This window comes from Eutrigla gurnardus, assembly GCF_963514095.1.
Source record: "Eutrigla gurnardus genome assembly, chromosome: 15".
Classification (NCBI taxonomy): Eukaryota; Metazoa; Chordata; class Actinopteri; order Perciformes; family Triglidae; genus Eutrigla; species Eutrigla gurnardus.
The window spans coordinates 1,398,608-1,424,644 of NC_139938.1; the positions used below are offsets into that span (position 1 = coordinate 1,398,608).

At 46.4% G+C, this 26,037-nt stretch overlaps 2 protein-coding genes across 2 annotated transcripts; both read left to right on the forward strand.

Annotated features, from left to right (window-relative positions):
* Positions 1-3,051: 3,051 nt before the first annotated feature.
* Positions 3,052-3,909, forward strand: LOC311025288 (CAAX prenyl protease 2-like; the record flags this gene model as incomplete). Its single annotated transcript, XM_084028139.1, has 5 exons — positions 3,052-3,084; positions 3,141-3,277; positions 3,345-3,436; positions 3,549-3,611; positions 3,689-3,909. The coding sequence occupies 5 exons, from the start codon at positions 3,052-3,054 to the stop codon at positions 3,907-3,909; spliced, it is 546 nt and encodes a 181-aa protein (XP_083884265.1).
* Positions 3,910-9,964: 6,055 nt separating this feature from the next.
* Positions 9,965-13,914, forward strand: LOC311025571 (uncharacterized protein). Its single transcript, XM_084028542.1, has 2 exons — positions 9,965-10,980; positions 11,939-13,914. Exons 1-2 carry the CDS (start codon positions 10,551-10,553, stop codon positions 13,663-13,665), a joined length of 2,157 nt encoding a protein of 718 aa, XP_083884668.1. The 5' UTR covers positions 9,965-10,550; the 3' UTR covers positions 13,666-13,914.
* Positions 13,915-26,037: the final 12,123 nt, after the last annotated feature.

Sequence of the window (26,037 nt, forward strand, 5' to 3'; positions counted from 1 at the left end):
TTTCGTGCACCGCGCAGGCTCGTGCAGGCACACCTTCCGTCTCGCCCACCGGCGCAAGTGGGAAAGAGGGAGGAGAAGAAGGCGTGAGTGGGAGACGAGGAGGAGACGAGGCGTGGACTGGGATTAATACAGCCGATTCAGATCTTCACCAATCAAATGAGCTCCTCTCCTCTCCTTTAATGCGTTAAGGTGCGTGTCCACAGGCAGCGGTGTTTCCCCGCGTCCAATTCATTAGGCTTGTTTCGAATCAAGCATGCGCATGCATTTGCCTCGCAAAACAAGGCATTCTGGGAAAAAAACGTCACAAATGCTGGTGATAACTTCCCTTTGCGACATGTCACATGACTTTAGGCTTGTTTCGAATCAAGCATGCGCATGCATTTGCCTCGCAAAACAAGGCAATCTGGGGAAAAGACGTCACAAATGCTGGTGATAACTTTTTAAAGTCACATGACTTTAAAAACTTGCGGTATCTCCAGGGTACCTCCCTTCGCATGCTTTTCTCTGCAGATGGTCTGAAATAAGTGCGGACATAAGACACTCCCCTCAACGTTGCCCTAGTTGGTTAGAATTATCACGTGGTATTTCCCACGTGAGAAAATTCCTCAGCCTCCGTCAACAACGGGACTTCAAATGCCTCGGCTCGAGTTCGTCAGCGACGAAGAAAGCCAGCGCCACTGGGCAGGCCATATTCTTTGTGCAAAGTCCGTGAAGTTTCCCCTGGCGCGATAGTTTTTGTTATGTATACAATTATTAATAAAGTTTAAATTTAAAAAAAAAAAAAAAAGGTCCGTGAAGTGCACCTGTGTCCGACTTGACGTGGTGAGAACTTGGCGTGTTTATGACGAGTTCCGGCGGATCCTCTCAAGTCTCGTGCATGCATCGGCGCAAATGCATGCGATTCGAAACGCGCCCAATGTCTATGTGAAAAGCCGTGCATTGCATTCTGGTAGCGTCGCGGCGAATGTCGAGAGACGGCACGCAAGTTGGCCGCTCCTCATTTGCCTAAAGTTGAAGTCGAATCTACTTTATGCTAATCAGAGGCACCGGCCTCGCCCAAAAAATTGTTGTTTAAAGGAGAGCGCCTGTCAATCATCCTCTAATGGCAGCCCACCAAGCGTGCAATACTGGGAAGCGGCGCCTCCACTCGCGTTTAAAATCACCCCTGTGGACACGCACCTTAACGGTGCGCAAGGCTGCGCGGGTCGAAACTTGCATTGCGCCGGCTCCGCCACCCTGCGCCGCCCTGCGCTGCGCCACGAAACTAGGGCCCAAAGGTTCCAATCTATCTGATTCAATCTTGTGTTTTATATACTATATTTATCATATAGTAATAATTGTAACCAACTCCTCGGCCACAAATACAGCCTCAGTTTAATGTCAGTTTGAGGCTGCAGCATTTGGTCCTTTTGCACTGGATTGCAGTATAACGTGAGATGCTCCTGTTATTTTGATAAATCATGGAAATATTAAAATACATTGAATTTAACACACCAAACATTTGTGTGTGTGTGTGTGTGTACATACATGCATACCTGCGTACATCTCCTACCAGTAGTGTATAAAGCTGTGTACACACCGGAAGAACTGCCCGACTCGCGTCGGTAAATTCGGCGTCGGCTACTTAATATGGCCGACTCGAACAACGACATGGGCGGTTCACACCTACGGAATTACAGCCGACGCCATACGTTCCGCGCTTGCGCGAGATGTAATGTCTCCAAAACAACAGGCGGCGCTAATCTGTATTGTGGGCCAAAAAACACGAAAACCGGAAGTAGCCGGTCCTCTCTAGACCACCTTCTTCGATTCCACTGGTTATCTGGTATGTTTACCATCGTCACTTCCGGGCTTCACTGATTCGCTAGTCAAGCTGCTAGCCTCCACCAATCAGAATGGTAAAAGAATGACCGACTCGAATGGCGGATTACACATTTGAATCGGCTGAAATGAACGCCAACGTGGCCGATTCGAGCGACCACACCAAGGAGACTCATGTCACGGACGCCGACTCTCTCAAAGACGCCGATTTTCGGTCCGGTGTGAGCCCGCCTTTAGAGCTAATCCGCTTGACTACTAAATAGAGATCCTGCTAATCTTAAACGACAGACAGAACCGATGTATGAGCTGTTGCTCACCAGAAGACCTCCTGAAGCTCTGACAGCAGACCCTCACTTCTGTAGTGCTGGAACCAGAACTTGGCCCTGGAATGCAGGTGAAGCACACCCATGCACGGTGTTGGCCGTGTGTACTGAGCTGCCTTCTGCTCGCCTGCCTCTACATCGGCAGTTTGTACATCTGGAGAAGCAGCTTACCCAGGTACACAACTCCCACACACACGGTGAGGGCCGTCAGAGTGTCAGGGATTCAGGACTGAGCCCTGGAAGAACAGAGTCCTCACTGGCTGAACTTGATAATCACTTCAGGGTTTGTAAAGCAGCATTCTGCCCCTCCAGGTCGATGCGTCCGTGTTGGAGTTGATGGGGGTTCGTTTGGCAGGTCTGGTTTTGGCAGCCATACTGCCACTACATCTAACCATGGTACCTCAGAGAGTCTCCACCCACATCACGCCCTGTTTCTGTTCTTACATTTTCTTAACATAATTTCACTATACAACTTGATCGGCTTTTACACGCTTGATTTGATAATAGTTTTCACAGAGCTTGGTTAAGACGTCCCATGAAACAACATTCACCTACCTTAAAAAATGCTTTTACTACCATATTTTTATTAACCTGTTCGACGTAGAGTCAACCCAAGAACCTATAGGGTTAATTTACTCTGTAGGTCCCGTTTTCCTCTTGGAACATTTTATTTATGCTGCGCGAAAGCAGTTTTGACATTTCAGAGATTCAATTTCCATTCCCATTATGATACAGGGTGCCTTTACAGCCTCCATAAAATTCCCAAGTGCATCTTTAAACCATAGGTTGAAAGAAATGTTCTCTGTGGACTCTCAACCTTTTTCTTAATCCTTTTGAATATACTTCCACTGGATGTAATAAACATTTTATCTGGGCCCCCTGGTTCACTCTGTGATGGACAGCCCCCATGGCTTGGCTGGGGAACTGCAGTCTGCAGCAGGTGACTTCAATGTTTAACATGTGCTTGTATGCATTTGAGGTCTTTGTCATCGTAAGCCTTTGTTGTGTGTGAGGGATGCAGAGTGGCTCAGGAACCAGGTGGTGGCACCAGTGATGGAGGAGCTGGTGTTCAGAGGGGCCATGCTGCCCATAGTGCTGCCCTTCACGGGACCCACAGCTGCCATCTTCACTGCGTCTTAGGCGTTGGTATGGCAATCGGATTTTCAGGCTCCTATTTCCAGTTTTCACCATGACGCATAGCGACTTCTGTGTCATTCTAGCCCATTCCCACCATATCATAGAGCGACAGTGCCTCCACAAGGACGGCATGAGTGTCATCCTCTTGGTGTCAGGTCAGTCAGCTTCCAAAACTCCAATAACACGAACAACAATGCGGGCAAATAAACAGCTATGCTGTCATAATATTCCATGGGAGGAAAATAACTGGGTGCTGTTCTGTTGCAGGGGTGCAGTTCTTGTACACAACTGTGTTCGGTGCCTTCACTGCCTTTATATTCTTGAGAACCGGTAAGAGACGAACAGCACGTGAACTTCCATACTCATGACAGTACTCATTACAGCGGCTCAGTAATCCCTCTCTGTAGGTCACGTCGTGGGTCCAGTTCTGTGCCATTCGTTCTGTAACAGCCGGGGGCTGCCTGACATCAGCTCTGCCCTGCAGCACCCTCAGCGTTGGGCGCTGCTCTTCCTGTATGTGGTGGGGGTGCTGCTCTTTGTGGTGCTGCTCTTCACGCTGACGGACCCCTTCTTCTATGGTGCCATTCCCGTCTGCAGCCTGGCTTCTCCTGCAGCGTCTGCATGCTAGATACAATTCAATTACATCTCAAAACGTCTTATTCTAACAACGGATTTAAATTTGTGTTACGTTTTCAAATAAAAAACAGATTTGTGCGTGTGTGGATGTGTGCATGAGAAAAGAACGATTCTAGCTAAGACATTTCCTGCATGATTTAAATAAATATTTCCTTCTGTATTGAAACACAACACCAGTAAAACTTTCACTGGCCGAGAGAGAGAGAAAGTGTGTGTGGCACAGAAAACCAGATGAACGGTGGAAGTGAACGAGGGAGAAGCAGTAGCGGAGGAGGCAGCAGTTGAGAGACACATATGCAGACAGAGAGGGAGACGGACAGACGGACACGAGGGCCAACAAACACTCGAGAAGGAACCAAAATAGAGAGAAGTCACATTGTTAGGACAAATAATGCTATGAAAGACAGACTTGTGAGAAAAAGCTGCTGCAGCCAGAAGCAACAAGGGCAATGCCAACAGACATTAAGTGGAGAGAAGAGAAAAATAAAGTAGAACAGAAAAGGGGAGATGGAGGGGGAGGATGGGGGAAACGTTAGCGTGTCCCTGAGGAAATTCAGAATGTGGAGTAGCAGCGCTGAGCAGGAGGAGGTGAGACTGAGAGGTGAAAGGTCATGTAAGACACTTAGGATTTATGAGACAGACTGATGAGCGAATTGTAAAAGACTGTTTATAACCCAAACCAGGCAAAGACAATTCACACAGCTCCCGACTGTAGTTACACATAACGCCTTTCATTTCACCTCGTCAGGACTTGGATGTGTGTGTGTGTGTATGATAAATATATAGCTGGAACCAACAGCTGGTTAGCTTAGCTTAGCATAACAACTGGAACCAAGGTGAAGAGCTAGCCCTGTTCGAGCCGAAGGTCAAGAGAATCTAAAGCTCAGTAAATAACATCCAACCCAAAAATAACATCCAGCCCAACCTAAAGCGTTAAAAAACAATTGTTTCACAGGGTTTCATGCCAAACTACATATCCTGGCTGGGACCATCGCTAAGCAACCAGCAGAGACCCCTGCCGCCACATGTACAAGTGTTAATTCATGGGCTTTTGTTAGCTCTCTAATAAGATGTTGTTAGATTTGAGCAAAGCCAGGCTAGCTTTTTGCCATCTCTATGCTAAGCTAGCTGGAGTGTACTGAGTGTTTGACCAGCGGGTGTGTAACAGCACCGTTTCCCCTTTAAGGCCAACTCACCTCTGGTCAAGTACAAGCTTTATCTCCTGCTCATTGCTGTGAAATGTTGAAAAGGTTTAAAGGGAACAAGGAGGGTTTTTTTTTTTTTTTAATCTTTAGTTAGTCAAAGAAAGATAGCTGACTTCTCATCACGCTCCCTCTCGGCTTTGCTTTCATGCAACTCAGTCAGAAGTTGGGATCTTTCCAGTGCAACTCAGTCTTCAGCTGTGGGCCGCTGACACTTGAGGGATTTGAGGGACTTTGCTGCTCTGGCTCAAGCTTGACAGCAGTTTTTACAAGAAGCAACTTTATTACCTATTTACCTCCCTTCCTGGGAGAATTACGACGAGATTAATTGTAACAACATCCGATTTGGCAGCCGTGTGAAATGAAGACAGCAGAAATAAAAGAGAGCAAAGACAAACAGGCTGTTATTCGACTTCCCCGCACAGAGCTGGCCTCCTCAAGATTTGAGCAGTGTGGTTAGGGGATGATTTACCTTCTTTTGCTGATGCAAGGCAGTTTACTCTTTCTCACTTCTGTCATCGTAGCTGGGGGGGGACGTGGTGAAAATTGCATTCGGGTTACGTGAGGCATGTGGTTGTCGGGTGCAGACCTGAGAGAACGAAATGGTGCAGAGAGAATCAGACATGTTGTCGGCCGTCTGAAGGGTCGGACACATCCGTCGTCTGTCTGTCTCTGCTGCTCTGAGCCATTGTGTCCCTTTCTTGTGGAGTCGTCATCCTTCCTCCCCACTGTTAATGCATTTACCACTAACACACACACACACACACACACACACGACGACCCCATCTCCAGAGAAAAATAACTGTATCATGAAAGACACAACAAAGAAGTGTAAGATGTGTGTGTGTGTGTGTGTGTGTGTGTGTGTGTGTATGTGTGTGTGTGTGTGTGTGTGTGTGTGTGTGTGTGTGTGTGTGTGTGTGTGTGTGTGTGTGTGTGTATGGAAAAGCTGAGCCTATCATCTGGAAAAAGAATAATCTGGGAGGAATTATGCTTTCCCAGTGTTCCCCCCATCTCTCTTTCTGCCTCTCAGCAGTTAAACCTTTAAACCATTTTCTCATGATTTTCAAGCAGAGTTTCTATTTGTCTGAGGTTTGTTTATGATATGAGTGATTCTTTATGTGCAGTTCACAAGATCGTGAACTTGACTTATGTCACCCGAACCTTTGTTCGTTTTGTTCGTGATCGGAAGGATGGAGCTCGGTCACTGCAGTTCCCATCAGCGACCCTGTTTGTTTTAAACTTGCCATTTGACTTCTGACTGGAAATTCAGCAGCAGCCGTTCAATGATATTCATTTTTTCCATTCTCCACTTTTTTTCCCCCAGTTTGAAAGAATGCCGTGCAAGAATGATTGTAAATGAGAATGACTTGCACCTTGTTTTAAGTACATAAACGAAGACGCAAATTAGATCGTACAAACCCTCCTGTTGCCCAGTTCACAATCTGAAAATCTCAAATCGTTCCAGTGAAGCTGCTCATTGGATCAGAGGAGTAGGCTGTGTTTGTACTGGGCAGCTCCCAGGTGTGAACATGAGGGAAACTAAGCATGCAAAATGAGGGCATGACTGAAAAGCATGCTCAATAAACGATTCCAAGGTTAAATAAAGGTCAATAAAGGTCACTTGGCATAGAGACATAGCTGCGAGGAAGGTTAGCAACTAGGTTGCAGCTACTTCTTAAAGGGACTCTGCTCTTTCAGCACAAAGTCGTTCAAGTAACTGTAGATGTCAGGATTATTCCTCCTGGATTCATTCGACAGCGACCCTAGTCTGCTCAGATATTTGTGGTGAAGGTTTGTTGACAGTCTGGGTGTGGATGGGGAGCACATGGATGTCTGCTCTGAAAGATGAAACATATGGACCTTGTAGCAGAAGTGGACAAAAAGTATCGTCTTTTTCCTCCTCTTCACAGAAATCACCAGGAATGCCTACACTCCATTATTTAACCACAAGGCTATAATTGCTTCAGTGTGTGTGTGTGTTCGCATGGATGTGCATGACATAAGACACCAGCGGTCGGGAAAAATGAACAACTTATGTGTCCTGCTGTATTTTATATGGCACAAACAGTTCAATAGGGCCTATTGTATGGGCCTCTGCCCTGACTGACCCACGGCAACGAGGAAGTACCGTTTCCTTGACATCGGTGTGGGAGCTTGGTGACCTCGGGGACCATGCGGCAAATTCTCTTTTGATTGTCAAAGCAGAAGCCGAGAAAAAGTGCAACCCTTGTAAACAAATTAGCCGACTCTTCGGTTTACATCCACCAACTCTCATGTGGACACAGACTGAAAGAACAGAAATATATTTTCCATGCATGCAATGGTGGCCTCATATATTGACACGCGGTAGATTTAGCATGGCTAATGTTTTGTGCCTGAATGTTACGCCTTTGCCATCTTTGCACTCTGCTTTCCAATATGGCCGTTAACACGTTTGTATTCCAGCGTGGGCAGACAACACATTGTTTGAGCTAGTTCATCTCTAGCATAACCCGGCCTTTAGTCTGCTTCAATATGTGACACATGTTCTTTAAGCCAAAGGGCCTCGAGTGTATATGCAAGTGGTATCAATCCAGATACCAAAGCTTGGGTGACCACCAAAGAACAGCAATTCAAGAACGTCTATTCAGCTGCTCGCGGTTGAAGTGAAATGGAGAGGATTTTGGAGGCTGGAAGGTTCAGTTCAGCTGCTTGGAAGCTAGAAGTTGAGAATATATCAGAGCCAGTAGAGGTATGTGGTAAACGGCTAGGAGTCGAGGAGGCAGACAACAGGCTGTGACCTGGATGGGAATATCTGTATGTTCCATTAGAGATCTTTGGGTTGGGAGATAGAGCAGCGTGGAGGTACTGTAGAGTAATGTTAAAGAGGGGACTTTAGACTGCAGGACTATGGAAAGGAGAAGTTTTGTCTGCTCTATCAATTACATTTCTGGAATGTGTCTCTGGGGGCGTGGCAGCCTGAGCAGGAGGAGGGGTCAACCGGGCTGAATGATAGAATAAACAGACCGAGAGTGGGAGGTTTGGGGCAAAAGCTGGGGTTCTGGGAGAGAGATTGCTGACTTTGGAGGCCAAATAATGAGACTGAAAGAGACGAGGGGGAGAGGAGTAGCAGGGAGAAGATAAGGAGAGGCAGGAAAGCAAGAGGATACAAGAAAGGAGGGACAAGGGGGATGAAAGAATAACAGGGAGAGAGGAGAGAGAGGACAGAGGAGGATGGGGGTAGTCCAAGGAAAAGAAAATCAGAGGATAAGTGGCGGAGGATGAGGGCTATGAAGGAGGAGGAGAAAGAGGTGGGGAACAAGACCAAAAGGCTCTTTAGGTTCTCCAGGATCCTGAGGTTTTATTTTTGTTCTCTCTCTAGTTCTGATGGCTGTTACACAACTAGAACAGCCTTCTGAATCCTTTGAATGTACTGTATATGTGCTGTCTGCCAAAGCAAACACGCCACAGCCAGCCGACGCATCTGGAGCACACGGAGAGAACACAGTCTCGGACGCACACATGGATTGGGCTACTTACGGATTCATCTGCACAAACAGCGTTGACTTTTCCATCTCATCAGCCTCTGTGGAGAAGCTACAGAAGCAGATGATAATGACATCAAGCTGCCTAAATTGTGTTGTGGCAGGTCACACTTTCCAAAACGTAATGAGCATTTATGTGAGGGCCCATTGTTTGCCAGCGCACTTTTCCACTTATGTTGCTGTATTGTTCAGCAATTCAGCCTGATTGTCTGTGGTAGACCTTCATTTACAGCCTCTCGCCCAGTTGTTTGTCCCCGGCAGCTTTGAATCTGCAACATTCCCATCAGGGCTAGAGACCTCAGACTAACAGCTATTGGCGTCATATTCTTTGCTAAAAGGAAGGAGGAAAAGTACATCCAAACTCAGCCTTTGACTTTGCACCTAGGCGTCCCATTCATGGCGGACGGATCATGTGACAGCAGCGGAGGTACCCCCCAAGTCTACGCTCCTGCTCCCCAGCTACCGAGAGGTCAGGCTGATGCACATCTGGCATTTCCTGTTTCCTCTCCTCCATATGCCCCCGAGTGGTAGCAACACACACACACACACACACACACACACACACACACACACACACACACACACACACACACACACACACACACACACACACCGAAGAACTCTATACGCTTAGACATCTGTTATTGTATAACTGCATAAAAATGAACTCCCTCGCTCACATGTGCACAGTCCAACAGGTATTCCTGTTACTCAACTGTTTCCATTGGACAGTAAAAGAAACTCCAGCTGGAATGGGCTTGATAGAAGGTGGGGAGGTGGCAGAAAAGGAGACAATGGAGTGAAAGTGTGAGGGACTGAGAGAAATAAACATAGAAACACAAAAAAATCAGGCTGACAAAGAACAGGAGAATTGGGCAGAAAGACAGAAGGTGGACGAGGAAAGGGAGAACAGGGGGAGGTGACAATCTCTGCATCTCTCAGTGCTGACAAACACTTTCCACTCCTGTGTATGCTGTATGCACTCCTGGTAGGCTGAGTGTGTGTGTGTGTGTGTTATATGAGAGTGCATGTATGTCGAAAGCCATGGGTAAGATGGAGGGACAGAATGGTGCCGTATGGTTTTCATAACTCTTTGAGGCTTTTCAATACCCCCCCCCCCACACACACACACACACACACACACACAACCACTCGACTCCTCCAGCCTTCCCTTATACACTCACACATTTTACCAGCCCCCTCTTCCAAAAAACACACAATTCTTTTTCCTCTACGTAGGCTCCCCCCCCGCCCCCCCTTCCACCCTCCCCCATCTCTCTCCCGTTCTGAGGTTCAGTCAGAAAGACGTCTCTGCAGAGGCACCAAAGGATCAGAACCAGGAGAGGGTGTCTGTCACTGAAATTCATCCCGTTCATATATGGAGTCTATTTAACACTTTTGGACTCGGTGGAAAGGCCAAATCAACTAGTTTGGACCCTGGACTATACTGGTACTTCACTGGACCTTTTTTTTGGACTGTAGTGGACTCAATTGAACTTTCTAGGGGATTTCACTGGCCTGCATTGGTTTCTATTAGTTTTATACAGGATCTGGTCAAATCTGCTTTGCTGTGGCAGTAGTGCTGAACGTTTTGCTGATGAATGGAGTTTGGCTGATTCTGCAGCGTGAGGATATTTGTCTAAGGGCTTGGGGCAGTCCGAGGTAAATTAAAGTTATCCGATGTCAGTTTACGATTACTTTGCTTCAGATTACTTTGAGTAAAAGGTCAATTATACTAGATTATTTATTCAAATCTATCAACAGGAAAGAAAGAAAGTCTTGCTTGGCGAAGTTACTGTTTGTTAAATTGATTGAAGTGGGTACCTTTTTCCCTTAATTCGATTATTTATATTTTGACAGTAAGGTTGCAGTGCTCATTTGAATGTTGGCCTAGTTTAAACCTCATGTCTTGGTGGAGGATGCAAAAGACCACCAGGAGCAGTAGCAGCTGCAGCAGCATGACTCTCCTGTGTGTCCTGTGGCTGCTGATGGTCTGTCTGGCTCCTGGAAGCCGAGGCCAGAGGCTGAGGGAGACGGAGGGGGAGCAGCCAGCCGCCCGGGCTCAGCTGGCGGAGAGGGACGCACTCTGCTACCAGGAGGGATGCTACACCGTCTTCCTCCAGAAGAGATCCTTCAGGGAGGCGGGGCGGAGCTGTCGGGAGCGAGGTGGGACGCTGGCAACGATGCATACCGAAGAGGCAGCGGGTCTGGTCTATGACCTGCTGTCGGCTCTCGAGGGGACCAGGTCAAGGCTTCGTCTCTGGATCGGGCTTCACAGACCGCCACGCCAGTGTTCTTCCACCCGACCGCTCAGGGGATTCGTCTGGGTCACAGGCAAAGTCCCAACTTTTTGACATTTGACCCTTCTGTGTTCTTAGTATTGACCTTCATCAGCTTATCAGCCATTTTATTTGGTTTTAATTACTGAGCTCAGACATAATAGCCCCAAAATAGGGGAAGGTACACATTTTCTTTTCTAGCAATTAAGCATTCAATTTCCAGTTCCAAGTTTCCGATTTAATGGAAAAACTGTGGGTCAGTACAACTGGGGCTATATGTTAGTCAAAATGATTTAGTTAATTCATCTCATTCTTGATTAAGTTAGTAATAACTCTGTTTTAAAAACTAAATGAACTAATGCCATATTTACTTAAAAAGATCAACCTGTGAAGACATTAGACTTTCCTAAACTTCAGCATTTACCACAGTTAGACCTACTTCAATATCACTGCAGTCTCTGCACTTATCGACTGTATCAAGCACTTATGAATAGATGATTCTGGCCCTGACCGTACCTAAGCTGTCAGATTTCGGTAACCAGGCCAGCCTCAGGCTCTGCACTGACTGGATGGTTAGTACATTATCTACTTTTGTTTCACAGAGACTTAGCTGGCATGACAGGGGGAGTCGAATCCACTTCTGACCTCACTGCTACCCCTCAACCTGAATGAGTCATTACGCAAACCTCACCCGCTAAAACCAGATTGTTTTACAGTGTCTGCAGTGGCCTTGGGTCAGAACATTAACATTTTTTTTATCTAACATGATTTAAACCAAATTACAATATCTGATTTTCTGACCCAACCCAGAAAAACAATGACAAAGAATGGAGTAGCATCACGTTTTTTCACATAAAAAGCCACATAAAAAATCTACAGAAGGCAGCGTTAATAAGGATCTTAAGGATTAACACTTTGAATGTGTCATAGTGATCTGAAAAGCACATTGAATACTAGTGGAGAAGTTAAAAAGGAGGGCATTTTTCACTGACCTGATTTTTATCTTCCAACAGGAGACCAGGACGGCCAGTTCATCAACTGGCTCCGTGAAGAGACCCCTGGCACTTGTGCGGCCCCTCGCTGTGTGGCCATGAATGTCTACACTTCTGAGAGCGGCCGGGAGAGCGATGACAATTTCCGGTGGCTCGACGGCTCCTGCGCTCTGCCGTTGGATGGATATGTTTGCCAGTACAACTACAAAGGAATGTGTCCGCCGCTGAAGGACGAGGGTGCAGGTCCAGCTGTTTACACCACCCCATTTCATCTTGTGAGCACGCTGCTCAACCATGTGCCCTACGGGTCTGTAGCCTCGCTACCTTGCCCTGCAGACAGCTCAGACCCAGAGGCTCCCGCTGAGCAGACAGTGCTGTGCATGGAGAGAGACGACGAGACCGTGGGCTGGTCCAGGGACACCCCGCTGTGCACATCCAGTACAGCTCCACCCAACCAGGACTGGTGCAGCGGGGACCATGGCTGTGAGCAGTACTGTCAGAACACAGACACAGACTACTACTGTTACTGCTCTGAGGGCTTTACGATCGATGAGGATGGATACAGCTGCAAGCCTGATCCCCTCAGTCAAACTGACCCGCCTGAGTTATCCGCTGACTCCGCCGGTCCCACCGAGCAGCCCCATAAGAAAGAGATCTGTGTGGAGATGGGGTGTGAGTATGACTGTGTGGAGACACTGCGGGGCATCCGCTGCACATGCCCCCCCGGTTACCAAATGGGTCCAGATGGCCGCAGATGTTCTGACGTGGACGAATGTCAACAGCAACCATGCCCTCAACTTTGTGTCAACATCCCAGGCACCTTCCACTGCACCTGCAGCTCCGGGTACCAGGTGGATGATGATGAGGGCGAGTGCGTGGACGTGGATGAGTGCCTCTATGAGGACAGCTGTGACGGCCCATGTGAAAACACAGTGGGGTCCTTCACATGCCTGTGTCACCCCGGTTACGAGTCGGGCAGTGGAGGGGAGTGTGTAGATTTAGACGAGTGTGTGGGGGAGTCTCCCTGCCAGCAACAGTGTCTCAACTATGTGGGAGGGTACCAGTGTTACTGTGACAACGGATATGACCTGCAGTCAGATGGCCTCACCTGCCAGCCTTCGCCTGATGATGGAGAATATTCCACTCTGACCCCTGACCCCAGCGACTCCCCTCATATAGATAGTCCCTGGTCCACCTCATTCACCCGAGACCCAAACTTTGAAGATGACACTAACTTTGAAGTTGAATGGCTGACAGAAGCCCCCGAAATGCTCTCCCCTGACATGGCTCATGGGCCAGATAATCACCTGAACCAATGGGATGCCTTGTCACCAAAGCGATATCAGACAGCCCCATCCCCAACGCAAAAAGACAACCCAGGCAATGAAATTGATAATAGTGAGACAGAAGGTAGAGAAGCTAGTGATGGAGTGGGAGCTGATACAGGAAATGGGTCTGCCACTGGGACAAGGGAGGGGGAGGGGTCCAAGGTAGGTAGTACAGAGGATGTCAGTGGCACAGCTGAGGTAGACGCTGGATCTGCTGCAGGTAAACAGAAGCATGACAAGAGCTGGCTCCTGGTGGCCCTGCTGGTGCCTCTGTGTGTGTTCCTTGTAGTGATGCTGGCTCTTGGGATCGTCTACTGCACCAGCTGTGCTGTGGACAAGAGCCTGAGCTTCTCAAACTGCTATCGCTGGATACTCCCTACAACGCCTCCTGACAGGAGGGACGGCAAAACCCAAGCATGAACCCTAAAGTACAATAACACACACACAGATGTGCTGAAGGCACAGATGTTTTTTTGTTTTTTTTAACATTTCTCTTGTGTGTTGCAGGGCTGGTCACTAAACCTACCATTTGGAAGTAGTTGCTAACTGGCTCTCCCATTCATCAAGGAAAACTTAATACTTAATATCTGTTGCACACCCATTGTAAATAATTCACTTTTCCATCATGTTTTTAGAATTCAATAAAACCAATAAACTGATGAAATACTGTGTGGTTTTATAAGTCTATCTAGCTTATAGCATACAATAATGTCTAATCAAGGGGATGGACAAATGAACGTGTGTGGAAAGAATGTGTGGTTCTGATTTTATGGCTCTTTGATGCATGTTAAACAAATGAAAGGCTTCGGTGATTTTCCTTGGCCACATTTTCATTTTCAACAAGAGCAACAGGGTGTTGCAATCTCAGTCTTCCCCTGGCGGCTTATTGAGTAAAATGTGTATGTGTGACGTAGTCGGACAGGTGTGTTGTGGGTAGTGTAACAAAAGTGTAGTGTCTACGCTGTCTGGGTCAGTCTACTAGGTGAATGCGGTCCAGCCGAGAGTTAGTAAAAGTGCTTTTAATGCCTCTAAAAATAAAGCTCGATTTCATTTTTGCTGCAACCACCGCCCACTGTCCAGTCCTTCGGCCGTTAACCCGGACCACCAGAGGCAAGTTACCTGCCACGAGCCAAGTTTAGCATGAGATTAGCTCGCTCCCAACTACGGTTTGGAGAGAGGGTGCTGTAAAGATAACACTGGGGGCTCGAAAAAAAGTTCAGTCGAACAGTCGGGAGCAGAATGATGGCGCTTGGAGCTGGAGCTAAAGCTACGGCTAATGCTAGCACTTGGACTAAGAGACCTGTCGAAATGTACCCCAAACGTAAGCAAAAACCCGTTTTTAATAGATATAAGAGACACTAATATGGACCCAGTTAACCACATGAGCGGCCGATACACCGACAGTACTAACCCATTCGCTGCTAGCATGGAGCTAATGTTAGCCGCAGGCGAAGCGGCAGTTCATGGCCAGACGCCGTTGTTCAACGTAGCTCTGCCCCCCACACCACCACCATCACATCTGACTAACACGCCATTGGAACAACAATATAAAGCAGACGGTGAGTCCCTGTATTTTTATCAGCAAATCTGTGACTGTTCAAAACATATGACAGCCAGCCCAGTTGCAGCTTTACCGTACGGGTCGGAAAAGCCTGCCAGCTAACCCGTTCAACCCCGCAAACTACGGGGCACAAAACCCATTTGCCCCAGCCCATGCATTATCCCCCCAGTTCACCTCTACACCATTTCCACCCCGCATGCCATAGCCTGTGGAACGTTGTGGAGTTATAAGCTACGATGATGACTATGCCCCACACCGCCACCCCTACCAATACGGCCAGTCAGCTGTGAGAAGGGCTAAGTCGGCACCACGTGTAGGATCATCACACACAGCGCCAGATGTGGAAAACACTATAGTGACGACGAACATTGTGGATATAAAGAGAGCATTCCAATATTAAAGCCAAGCCATTTTGACGGGATGGGCTCCTGGAAGGACTTTATTCACCGGTTTGACAGCTGTGCAAAGGCAACCATTGGTCAGAGGCGACAATGGCGGTGCAACTGAGATTTAGCCTGACTGGCACGGCCGGAGCTATCGTCCATATAAACCCCAGATCTGACCGTAGGAGCTACTGCTGGATTGTGGCTGAAATAGAGACCGCATACGGGCTGCGCTCTGAGCATGCAGCAGCCATCAGCATTGAACTGACACAGAGGGTTAGGGGCCAGCACGAAGCCCTGCACATCTTGGGATGATATCTACAAGAAAGTTTTCATTGTGTATGCTGACCGTACGGAGCTGGAGCAGGACGCCATCAGTGTTGAGGTCTTCACTAAAGCCTTGGCCGATGCTGAGGTGGTGCAAAAACTACTGGAGAAACAGCCACGCACGCTGTCTCGAGCATATGACATCGCACACAGCTACGAGACCACCAGGGCCGCTGTTACACAATTTATGCAGCCTGGCCAACGCAGTCTTGTCAATCAGAGAGCCAGGGCAGCCACGGTATGTGAGAATAATGGCACGCCAGCCTATGTGGAGCCAGTGGGGGTAGCTGTTTGGTCCATCGACTCACCAGAGAGGGCTCCAAGATATAATCAGCAGTGGCGCCAGAAGAAAGACACAACTGTCAAAATGCCTATGGTGGATATTCAATAACACAGCTGCTCCGGTTTGGGGGATATGCAGAGAAACTGCCCTTACACCCGTCGACCCAGGCAGCAAAGCTCGGACAGGCAATAAGTACACAGCACCCGACACAGGTATAGTGGTCACCTGTACGTCAAGTCAGGAAGATGATATGTGTGTTAAACTATTGATATTTGGCCTGGAGATGTGTGCTCCGCTTGATTCTGGTGCACGGAAGAATGTGTTGCCCCTCCATTTTTTTAACTCCATTGAGTTAACAAGAGCCAGTGGATCTTGTTGCTGGGTTGCCACCTGACCCAGACAACGCTGCTACCCCTCCATCCTATGTCGCCCAGCTTAGGGAAGGGCTTGAGCTGTCTCACCAGTTGGCCCAGGAGGCACTGGGAAAATCTGTTGAGCGTACCAAGAATATTTGCAGAGTCCAATACAAAGTCGGTGATAAGTCGGTGGTTAAATGGTAAATGGCCTGATTTATATAGCGCTTTTCTCCAAAGCGCTTTACATCAATGACTGACATTCACCCATTCACACACTGACGGCGGAGTCAACCACACAGGGCGACAGCCAGCTCGGAGCAATTAGGGTGAGGTGTCTTGCTCAGGGACACCAGGCACTCAGCCAGGAGGAGCCAAGTTCCTGCCTTCCCATGAGGGTCCGTATTTTGTCGTGGGTGCACTTGACGACTTGGACTACTGGATTAACAGCGGTCCGAGGATGAAGATGAAAGTTGTTCATCATAAGCTCAAAGCTTACTGTAACCCAGGTTACTAGGCCCTAACCATGAGAACATAAAGAAAAGAAAAAAAAATTAAAACTAACTGTAGTTTTTTAAATAGGAGCCATTAAACAAAATAGGTCACAGTGGTTTGATAAATGAGACATATTTTTACAATAAGAACATTTTTGTGTTCATATTGTTCATTATTTCAAATCTAATGACTGCCAGTGTTGTTGTTTCCATTTTGCAGACTTCCAGGTGACATTTGAGTGAAATAGCCCTTTTATTCATGTGACACGCGCATGATAGCCAGATGATAGACCTAACCAGCCAATCAGAATTAAGCTTTTGCTGCGTGAAAAAAACCGGCCCGCGACATTAGGTAGCAGACAGACATGAGAAGGATCGCCGACATTGCTCTGTGGATTTTGCGAGAAAACTTCAGACTTTTACTTTTTTCTGCATGGATAATTTCCTCTTGGAGGTATTTTGTATTTGTGGTGAACCGACTAGGATTTAGCCGTTGTACACCTTGTTACTTCGAAGGAGACGTAAGTTAATTTGCCTTTCTCTTTCTCTTTTTGCGGCTAACGTGTTTGCTACCGATGGTCAATAAATACACTCGAAAATGGATGGTTGTGAGAAGCTAGATGCTAAAGTAATGGCTATTGTATTTCTGTTGTCACCTGGTTACATAGGCGTAATTTATGGGGGGGGGATAATCCAAACCAGCCACCACACGAGTCAAATCACGTTACTGAACAAAAGTTAGTCCTACTTTCTGCTGTGCAGTTTTAGCCAGTTAGCCAGATTCGCTATTCTGTTCTATTACTGTGCACTCACTTGATCAGCCTTCGTCTATACATGAAGATGTTCCGTGACCCTGTATGATCACTACTGTCGTCGGTATCAGCTGTAAATCCTAATAAATAATGAATAGCTATTTATGCATACAAGCTGAGCGCAGTAAATGTGCTTGAGATGAAGGAGAACCCGTGTTTAGTGCAGGAAACATGACAAAAAATGTCTGTAGCTCATGTTAACGTCTGTCTCACTTCACACACACACACACACACACACAGACACAGTTTTCATGACGCACATACCAGGCGAGGGCAATTTCTGCGTTACGTAAATAGTATATATTTTTTTAATCATAATTAGAGCCTTGATTATTTCCCCCCTGATTCCCCCAACAGCTGTATAACATTTAGAAATAATGTAATAATTTTCTGTGTTTCCATAAATATGTGTGAAATAAATGTTCTGTTTTTTATTTTCCTTTCTATATCTGGTCATATTACTTTTTCTATATTCATATGACACCACCACAGCATGAATATTCTGAAAGCCCAGGTTGTTCTGAAAAAAGGATGTAAAATACTTGATCTCATAGGGCTGAGGTTTAACCACTATTCTTACACCATGTGAGAGGAAAATAGAAGAATATGCCATAGTTAATATGTATATATATATATATATATATTAGGGATCGACCGATATGGATTTTTTAGGGCCGATGCCGATACCGATTTTCTGATCATCAGTCTTGGCCGATGACCGATACGGTCTGCCGATTTTCTTGAGCCGATATTTGGAGCCGATATTACTTTTGCGCCCTCAATTTACATGTTAAAAATTACACTGGTAACAAATGTTACAAGTCACAATTTAAAAAGGAACATTTATTGAACTTAAAAAAGGTGAGGTAGAACAAGAACAAGTAGAACAATATTTAACAAATATTAACAGCAGGTGAGGTAGAACAAGTAAAGTGCTGAAAAAGTGTCAGCCAGTGCTGCAGGAGTCGTCTCACTGAAATGCTGCCACACTGGATTGGTTTTCTGAGTCTCTGCCATTTCTTTAAAAAGAATAAACAAAAGCACATATCAGTGTCAATCTCTTGTGCAATCATCTTACATTCATATCACCTACATTATGTTTGCATCGTATGAAAGGTGGATATGGTTAACTTTGCAAGGGAGGAAAGGCTTCCACATCTACAACACAGTCTTGATGCATTGCTTGCTGACATATTATGAAACAGATATAATCAGATCACTAAATGACTTTTGTAAACACATTTTAATAGTTTACAAAAACAATAAACCTGAAAAATAGCTATCAAAATAAAATGCTTGATTTGTAATTTAAGACTGCCATGTTTTTTTTTTTCTACACAAAATAAAATGAGCATGTCTAAGGTAGGGATGTCCCGATCCAGCTTTTTGCACTTCCGATCCGATACCGATATTGTAGCTTTTAGTATCGGCCGATACCGATACCGGCCGATCCAAGCATGTATTAAAGATTAAAGATATTTAATTTTACATTCAACATTTTTGTTCAACCAGAGTGTATTCAAGATCACAAGGAGACAGTGACTTATTAAGGTGCCGGTTGATGGTAATGATCCCAAATTAGGGGCTGGAAAAATATGGCTGGAAAATGATGAGCATCACATTAATAGCTACAGATACTGTAAAACACTATAACGACATATGAGTGCATTTATTGTCTTATTTTATCAAGTAAAATATAGGGTTGTCACGATACCAGAATTTCAGTAGTCGATACCAATACCTGTGAATTTCCACGATTCTCGATACTAATTCGATACCACAATTAAAAAAAAAAAACAACAGGACCCATGTACTTTTAAATTAATTCATTTATTGAAAACTGCTTCAAACTGTCAAGTATTTAACACCACTGTGCTTTAAGATCTTTTTGCACAGAATTTAAATTGCAGTACCAGCTGCCAACAGACCTATAGCCATCCAGTATAAAAACAAACAATACTGTGCTTATAAATATGGTCATAAATAACAACAATAGTCAACTATTTTACATTAAAAAAAGAACAGCAGTGGTCTATAGCCGAGGTGTTTGGCCAGGTTTGACGTGCTTCCTCCTTTGGTCTGAAAACTTCTGAGGCACTTTTTGCATGTCGGCTTGTTTGAATCAAGAAATGCTCCGGATTCATCCGCCTCGAATGCAAAATATTTCCACACGCGACTCTTCGCAGCTGTCTTGTCGACGAGCCGACGTGTTGTGCTTTCGCTCCCACCTGCTGAAGCCATTTTTTTCGAAGACGGCAAGTTTTCTTCTTCAACGCCGCTTACTGCTCTGTGCTGCTCACACGCGTATACTGCCCCCGTCAGTTCCGCCAAGAATCGACACGGCTCGCCGAGTGAAAAGTTGTATATTCGGTTCTGACGATACCAGAAAAAAGCAAGTATCGAATTATTTTTTTCGTGTCGGCATCGAATTGGTACCGAATAGGGGTGGGAAAAAAAATCGATATTGCAATATATTGTTGTGCTCTCTGTCGCAATAAATAAATCGATACACTCATGGCAAATATCGATATTTTGGGTCTACGGGTTTTTTTAGACTCCCGTCGGTGCGTCTAAGAGTTTACGGTTCTCCGGAGCGGATCCGTGGGGGTCGCCCGCTGCCCAGTCTGAGCTCCAAGCGGGTTTCACACAGCCGGGTTTGATTGCCTATTTACGGGCAGGATTCCGAGCGGCGCGCTAGAGTTTAGAGGCTCATGGACTCTGGCATCGGGTACCCCGAGGCGGAGGAGGAGGGTCAGCCGACGTGACCCGCCGGCTCCCCGCCGGCGCTGCCCTCGTTTCCCCCGCTAGAGCAGCACCGGTTCAAAAATGAGCGTCATGCGCGAATGAAGCGAATAGTCCAAAATGATCAAGCGGCAAGATACACGCGTCTATCGCGTCCGGTGTGAACGCCGCATAAGTGTGGCCGTGTGCTGGCCGGTGCTGTTGTGAGCTTCAAGCGCTTTTCACACAGCATTGAGGGCATGAAAACCCACTTTTCGGCCGGGCTCGATTGCCTATTTACGGGCAGGATTCCGGGCGGCGCGTGTTTACCGTCCGCCGGAGGGTCCGCATGTGTGGATCCGCGGAGCCGTGTGCTGCCCGGTGTTGCTGTGAGCTCCAAGCGGTTTTCACCCAGCTCTGAGGGCATGAGGCCCGACTTCGCAGGTACTGGATGGGTGAACATAACTCTGCACATAATTGGTGGCATACTGAAATGTGCCCAATATTTCATTTAATTCTGATGTTATTCTTATCTTGTTTAGCTATTGTTAAACTAAAACGGGCCCAAGTTTACATAAAACAAGTTGCTACTGACTTTTCAGTATCAGAAAGCACTGTCCTGGTTTACATAAGACATGTTATTAATGTTCATGCACTTTAATGTGTCCAGCTGGACAGTGTTTATTCATTTGTACATTGTACGAAGTTTTGGAATTTATTTTTTATGCATATTTTTTCTTTTTCAGTCACATATCGTGATATATCGTTGATGAAATGTCTTGCAACATCGAATATCGCAGATATCGTGTATCGTGATATTATCGTTATCGTGGGCCAAATATCGTCACAGTATCGAATCGTGAGTTACCCGTATCGTCCCACCCCTAGTACCGAAGTATCGGTTCTTGTGACAACCCTAGTAAAATATAAGTTATAGGTTTACTCAACAGCTTAATAGTTCATAGAAATTCAGGTAGAAATAGGTTAACTCAGATTTCCACATCTTATCAAAAACAATCACGTCCTAATACTACACACACAATATGGCTTGATGCTGTTTTGAAGGAGTGCATATATTTATCGACAACACTCGACCTGCATCAGCGCATGTGCGCACGAGCGGATCTGTGCAAGCAGGCAGCGCGGAAGCCGGTCCGGTTCCGCTCACACCACGAGTCTGAAGAGTGCAACAGCTTATCAAAATACAGTGTCAACTTTCCGTGTTTTCAAAGTAGAAAGCGACATCGTGGTGGTTTAACGAGGCGGAACGGCGTCAGAACTAAATCAAGCGCGTAAAGTACACGAAGAAGAACGTAGCGGGAGCGCTCGGCGAGGATTGTTGTCTACACTGTGCTGCGCGGAGGCGCTCCTAATGTAAATGTTTATGCACAGACAAGTCTGTCTTGTTGTTGTTTAGTGGATGCTGGACAGGTCGCGAGGTGTGCGCTAGGTTTTGGGGAATACCGGAAAAAAACTGGAATGGATTACCTACATCGGTGCGCTGAAAAACACGGACCGGGGTTTTGAAAAAAAAAACTGGATCGGGAGTCCGGATCGGGATTTTCCTTGAGAGCTCAGCTAAACAGTTAAAGAAAGTTTAAAACTCACCTTTGTTTTGAAGACCATGCTCTCACTACTGCGGGGGAGGGGAATGTCCGGGCTTGTGTCAGCGCTACCAAGCAACACACAGCTGCCTGCCGCGACTGTAAATGCCGGGAAAAACGATTGGCCAAAACAGCAGTCCGCATTTATTTATTTTTTTTACGTTTTTTGAACGTATCAGTATCGGCCGGTCAAAAAAAAAAATATATATATATATTAGGGATGCTCCGATCAGCATTTTTGGGGGCCGATCTGATCACCGATCACAAGAATCATAAATCGGCCGATACCGATCACCCATCACAGAATGGATGGGAGAATAATAATAATAATAATAATAATAATAATAATAATAATAATAATAAACAAATATAATAATAATCAAGCCGTTTTATGACTGAACATACTGTTGATGACTGTAGGACACAGCGGGATTCTGGGTTGGGCTTGGGCTTCAGACTCGTGGTGTGAGCGGGACCAGAGCGGGACCGGACCGGTAATTTTTTAATAACAATGCTGCTCTCTGCAAAATCCACTGCCTACCCGTGGCCACTTGCTCGTTCAGCTCCGCTCGTGTTAACTACAAACGTGCTGGAGCGGAACCGGACGGGAACCGGACGGGAACTGGACGGACCACTACTTTTTATAATAAAAACGCCCGCTCGCACAGCTCCACTCGGGTGGCTGTAATTAAGCTGATGAACGGTTGACGTTCTTCTTACATGTGATGTTGATACTTCACCTGCGCGGCTCGCAAAGTTGAGCAGGTTGTATTTTGGAAGAATCCCAGCAGAGCAACCACTCTGTTCCACAGACACGGGACGAGCCGACTGTACGCACGAGGGTGGCTGTAAGTCCATAAAAGCTCACCGCGCGTCATTAGCGTTGTTTACACTGGAACTTTGACAGGCGTCGTGTCCATCGTGAAATTCCCACCCTGCGTCAGGTGCAGAAAAACAGTCAGGGTAAAGAAATATATCAATATGCGTTGGTTTTTCTGATCGGCACTTTGACCGATCACCGATCAACCTGTTTAGGGTCCATATCGGCCGATAACGATCGGCAGCCGAACGAAAGGAGCATCCCTAATATATATATATATATATATATATATATGAGAAAAGAGAGAGCATGAGACCTGCTGGCAGGCGGAAATTTCAACCCCCCCCCCCCCAATGTTCAACTCAAAGTTACGCCCTTGCCTGGTTCTGCAAAAGTTGATCGACAACTGGAGTTTGTGAGTCATGTCTTCTAGGAGACTGTGACTAACATTGAACTTTCTGGTGAGTAATTTTAGTGTTATTTCTGTGAATTATTTGGTTAAATCCGACCTGTAGTGACAGCTAAAATACTAACGGTTATTGTATGTGTGGTGCTATATTTAAAAAAAAAAAACATTATTCGAGGTAGCTTTATACACTGCTCAAAAAAATAAAGGGAACACTAAAACAACATAATGTAAATGCAAGTCAATCATATTTCTGAGATATCAGCCTGTCCTATTAGGAAGCAGCACTGATTGGGAATCAATTTCACCTGCTGTTGTGCAAATGGAACAGACCACAGGTGGAAACGAGTGGCAATTAGCAAGACATCCCTATAAAGGAATGATTCTGCAGGTGGTGACCGCAGACCATTTCTCTGTTCTCTGCCTTTCTGGCAGATTTTTTTCATTTTTGAATTTTGGCAGTGTTTGCACCACTAGAGGTAGCATGAGGCGGTTTCTCCAACCCACAGAAGTTGCCCAGTTAGTGCAACTCATCCAGGATGGCACATCAATGCGCACTGTGGCAAGAAGGTTTGCTGTGTCTTCAATCTCACAGAAATGGACACTTTTGGAGAATATACTGAAACTTTTGAAGACTCTGATGAGGAGTTTTTTTCCACCAAAACCCAACCGTACCTGTACGAGCCTGAATATAGAGGAAGAATTGCGCGAGAGGGATGCTCAAAGGGCAGAAAGTGAACGAGCGTCTGTGGAGACCGAGATAGCTGGAGCTGAGAACCGGGACAAACGGTGACTGGTGGTGCCAGGAGGGAATCCCCCCCAACGCGTCCGAGGGTTTACGGGTCTACGGACGGAGCAGAGGTCTGGGTTCGCGGTGTGTAATTGTGGGTTCGCGTGGCCGTGGGCTGCCCGGTGTTTGCTTGAGGTCCAAGCGCTTTTCACCCAGGTCTGAGGGCATGACCCCGACCATTCGTCCTGGTTCGATTGCCTATTTACGGGCAGTATTTCGGGCGGCGCGTCGTAGAGTTTTGAGTCCGACGGAGAGTCCGCATGTGTGGATTCGCGGAGCCGCCGCTGCCCGGTGTTGGTCTGCGGTCCAAGGGCTTTTCACCCAGCTCTGAGGGCACGAGGCCCGACTATTCGTCGGTGTTCATGTGTCTATTTACCGGAGGGAATCCCCGCAATGCGTCCGAGGGTTTGCGGTTCTCCGGACGGAGCAGTGGTCCGGGTTCGCGTGCGTAATTGTGGCTTTGCGTGGCCGTGGGCTGCCCGGTGTTTGAGTGAGCTCCGAGGGCTTTTCAGACAGCCTTGGGGGTATAAGTGCCGACAGTTTGGCCCAGTTCGATTGCCTATTTACGGGCAGTATTTCGGGCGGCGCGTCTTAGAGTCTTGAGTCCGACGGAGCAAAGTAAAGTTCCGCTGCTGCTGAGAAACTAGTTCCTCAAAAAATGGATGATTCATGCGACGCGAGGTTAGTTTTGTTTCAAATATTATTCTATCAACATATTACAAATTATTCTATCATATATGTACATCAACAGTCTAGTGTTTTTAATTGATTAGCCTCGGGTGCACCGTGGAGTGGGCAAGACTGTTTTTAATGCCTGTCTAGCTAAGAACCATTGACTTGCGCTAGCCATAGCATAAGCGGACTCGGCAACTAGAAGAACTGAATGAAATTCCTTGAAAACGTCTCCAGACGTCTCAAACACACCGGCTCACTTGGAAAATAGGTCTTGTGTCCAAAATTCTGAACTATCCCTTTAACATGTTGACCGGCCTCCCTTTCCGCAAAATGCGGCAGTAGACAATAACACACTCCTTCGTAGAGACGTCTGTGTCGCCGTCAATCATGAATGACGTGTACGTGGCGTTTCCAACCTCCGCAGCTGTCTTGTTCTTTAGCGTGTCGGCATTTTTTTCATCAGAATAATTTCTGACTTAAATTTGGTGAACGGCAACTCCTCCTTTGCAATATTATATGCGACATTGATTTTTATAATAATTTCAGATTCCTCAGCGGACCTGATTGATACAGCCTGATGCTGAAATGCAGCTGGGAAAGGGGCCACTTTATTAACACACTTATCACGGCATGTAGTATGCTCTTTGGACATATTGCGCTTTTTCAACGTCTCAATGCAAAATGTTGTTGACTCTTCCACGAACGCACTATTACCGGCCAAATTCTGACCGCACTCCCGACAATAAATGCAGTGCATTGAGTCGCATTTGCGACCAAAATGGTCGCACTCTGGAGCCCTGCATTGTGAGACCATATGCTGGTGCAGTGGACCCTAACTTCCTTCTAATTCATGAAAATGCTAGGCCTCATGTGGCTGGAGTGTGTCAGCAGTTCCTGCATGATGAAGGCATTGATGTTATGGACTGGCCTGCCTGTTCCCCAGACCTGAATCCTATTGAGCACATCTGGGATCATGTCTCGTTCCATCCACCAACGCCATGTCGCACCACAGACTGTCCAGGAGTTGACTGCTGCTCTGGTCCAGGTCTGAGAGGAGATCCCTCAGGAGACCATCCGTCGTCTCATCAGGAGCATGCCCAGGCGTTGTAGGGAGTGCATACAGGCACGTGGAGGCCACACGCACTACTGAGGATCATTTTGACATGTCTTGAAAAATCTCCACAAAAGTTGGATCAGCCTGCGATCTGATTTTCCACTTTGATTTTCGGTATGATTCTGAATCGAGACCTCCATAAGATGACGATTTTGATTTCGTTAATCATCCTTATGTTGTTTTGTTGTCAACGGATTGCACTTTGTAATGAATAAAGATTTCCAACTGGAATATGTTATACATTGAGAACTAGCATGTGGTGTTCCCTTTATATTTTTGAGCAGTTTACTCCGCGTGTGTGTTTCCTATACACGCTGCGGTAAATTTTGAAGGAGAATTAGATGTTGGGTCGGAGCAACTTATTCATATTGCTATTTTCATGTATAGGAAGAGAAATGTTTTGAAATCATTTTTAATTATTTCCATGGTTTGGTTCGTTTACTTCAGAG

Bases quoted from the DNA above. Each gene is read 5' to 3' on its own strand.
- LOC311025571 (XM_084028542.1), top strand. From the start codon at position 10,551: ATGTCTTGGTGGAGGATGCAAAAGACCACCAGGAGCAGTAGCAGCTGC. The intron at 10,981-11,938 runs GCAAAGTCCCAA...ATCTTCCAACAG, and splicing joins GGGATTCGTCTGGGTCACAG to GAGACCAGGACGGCCAGTTC.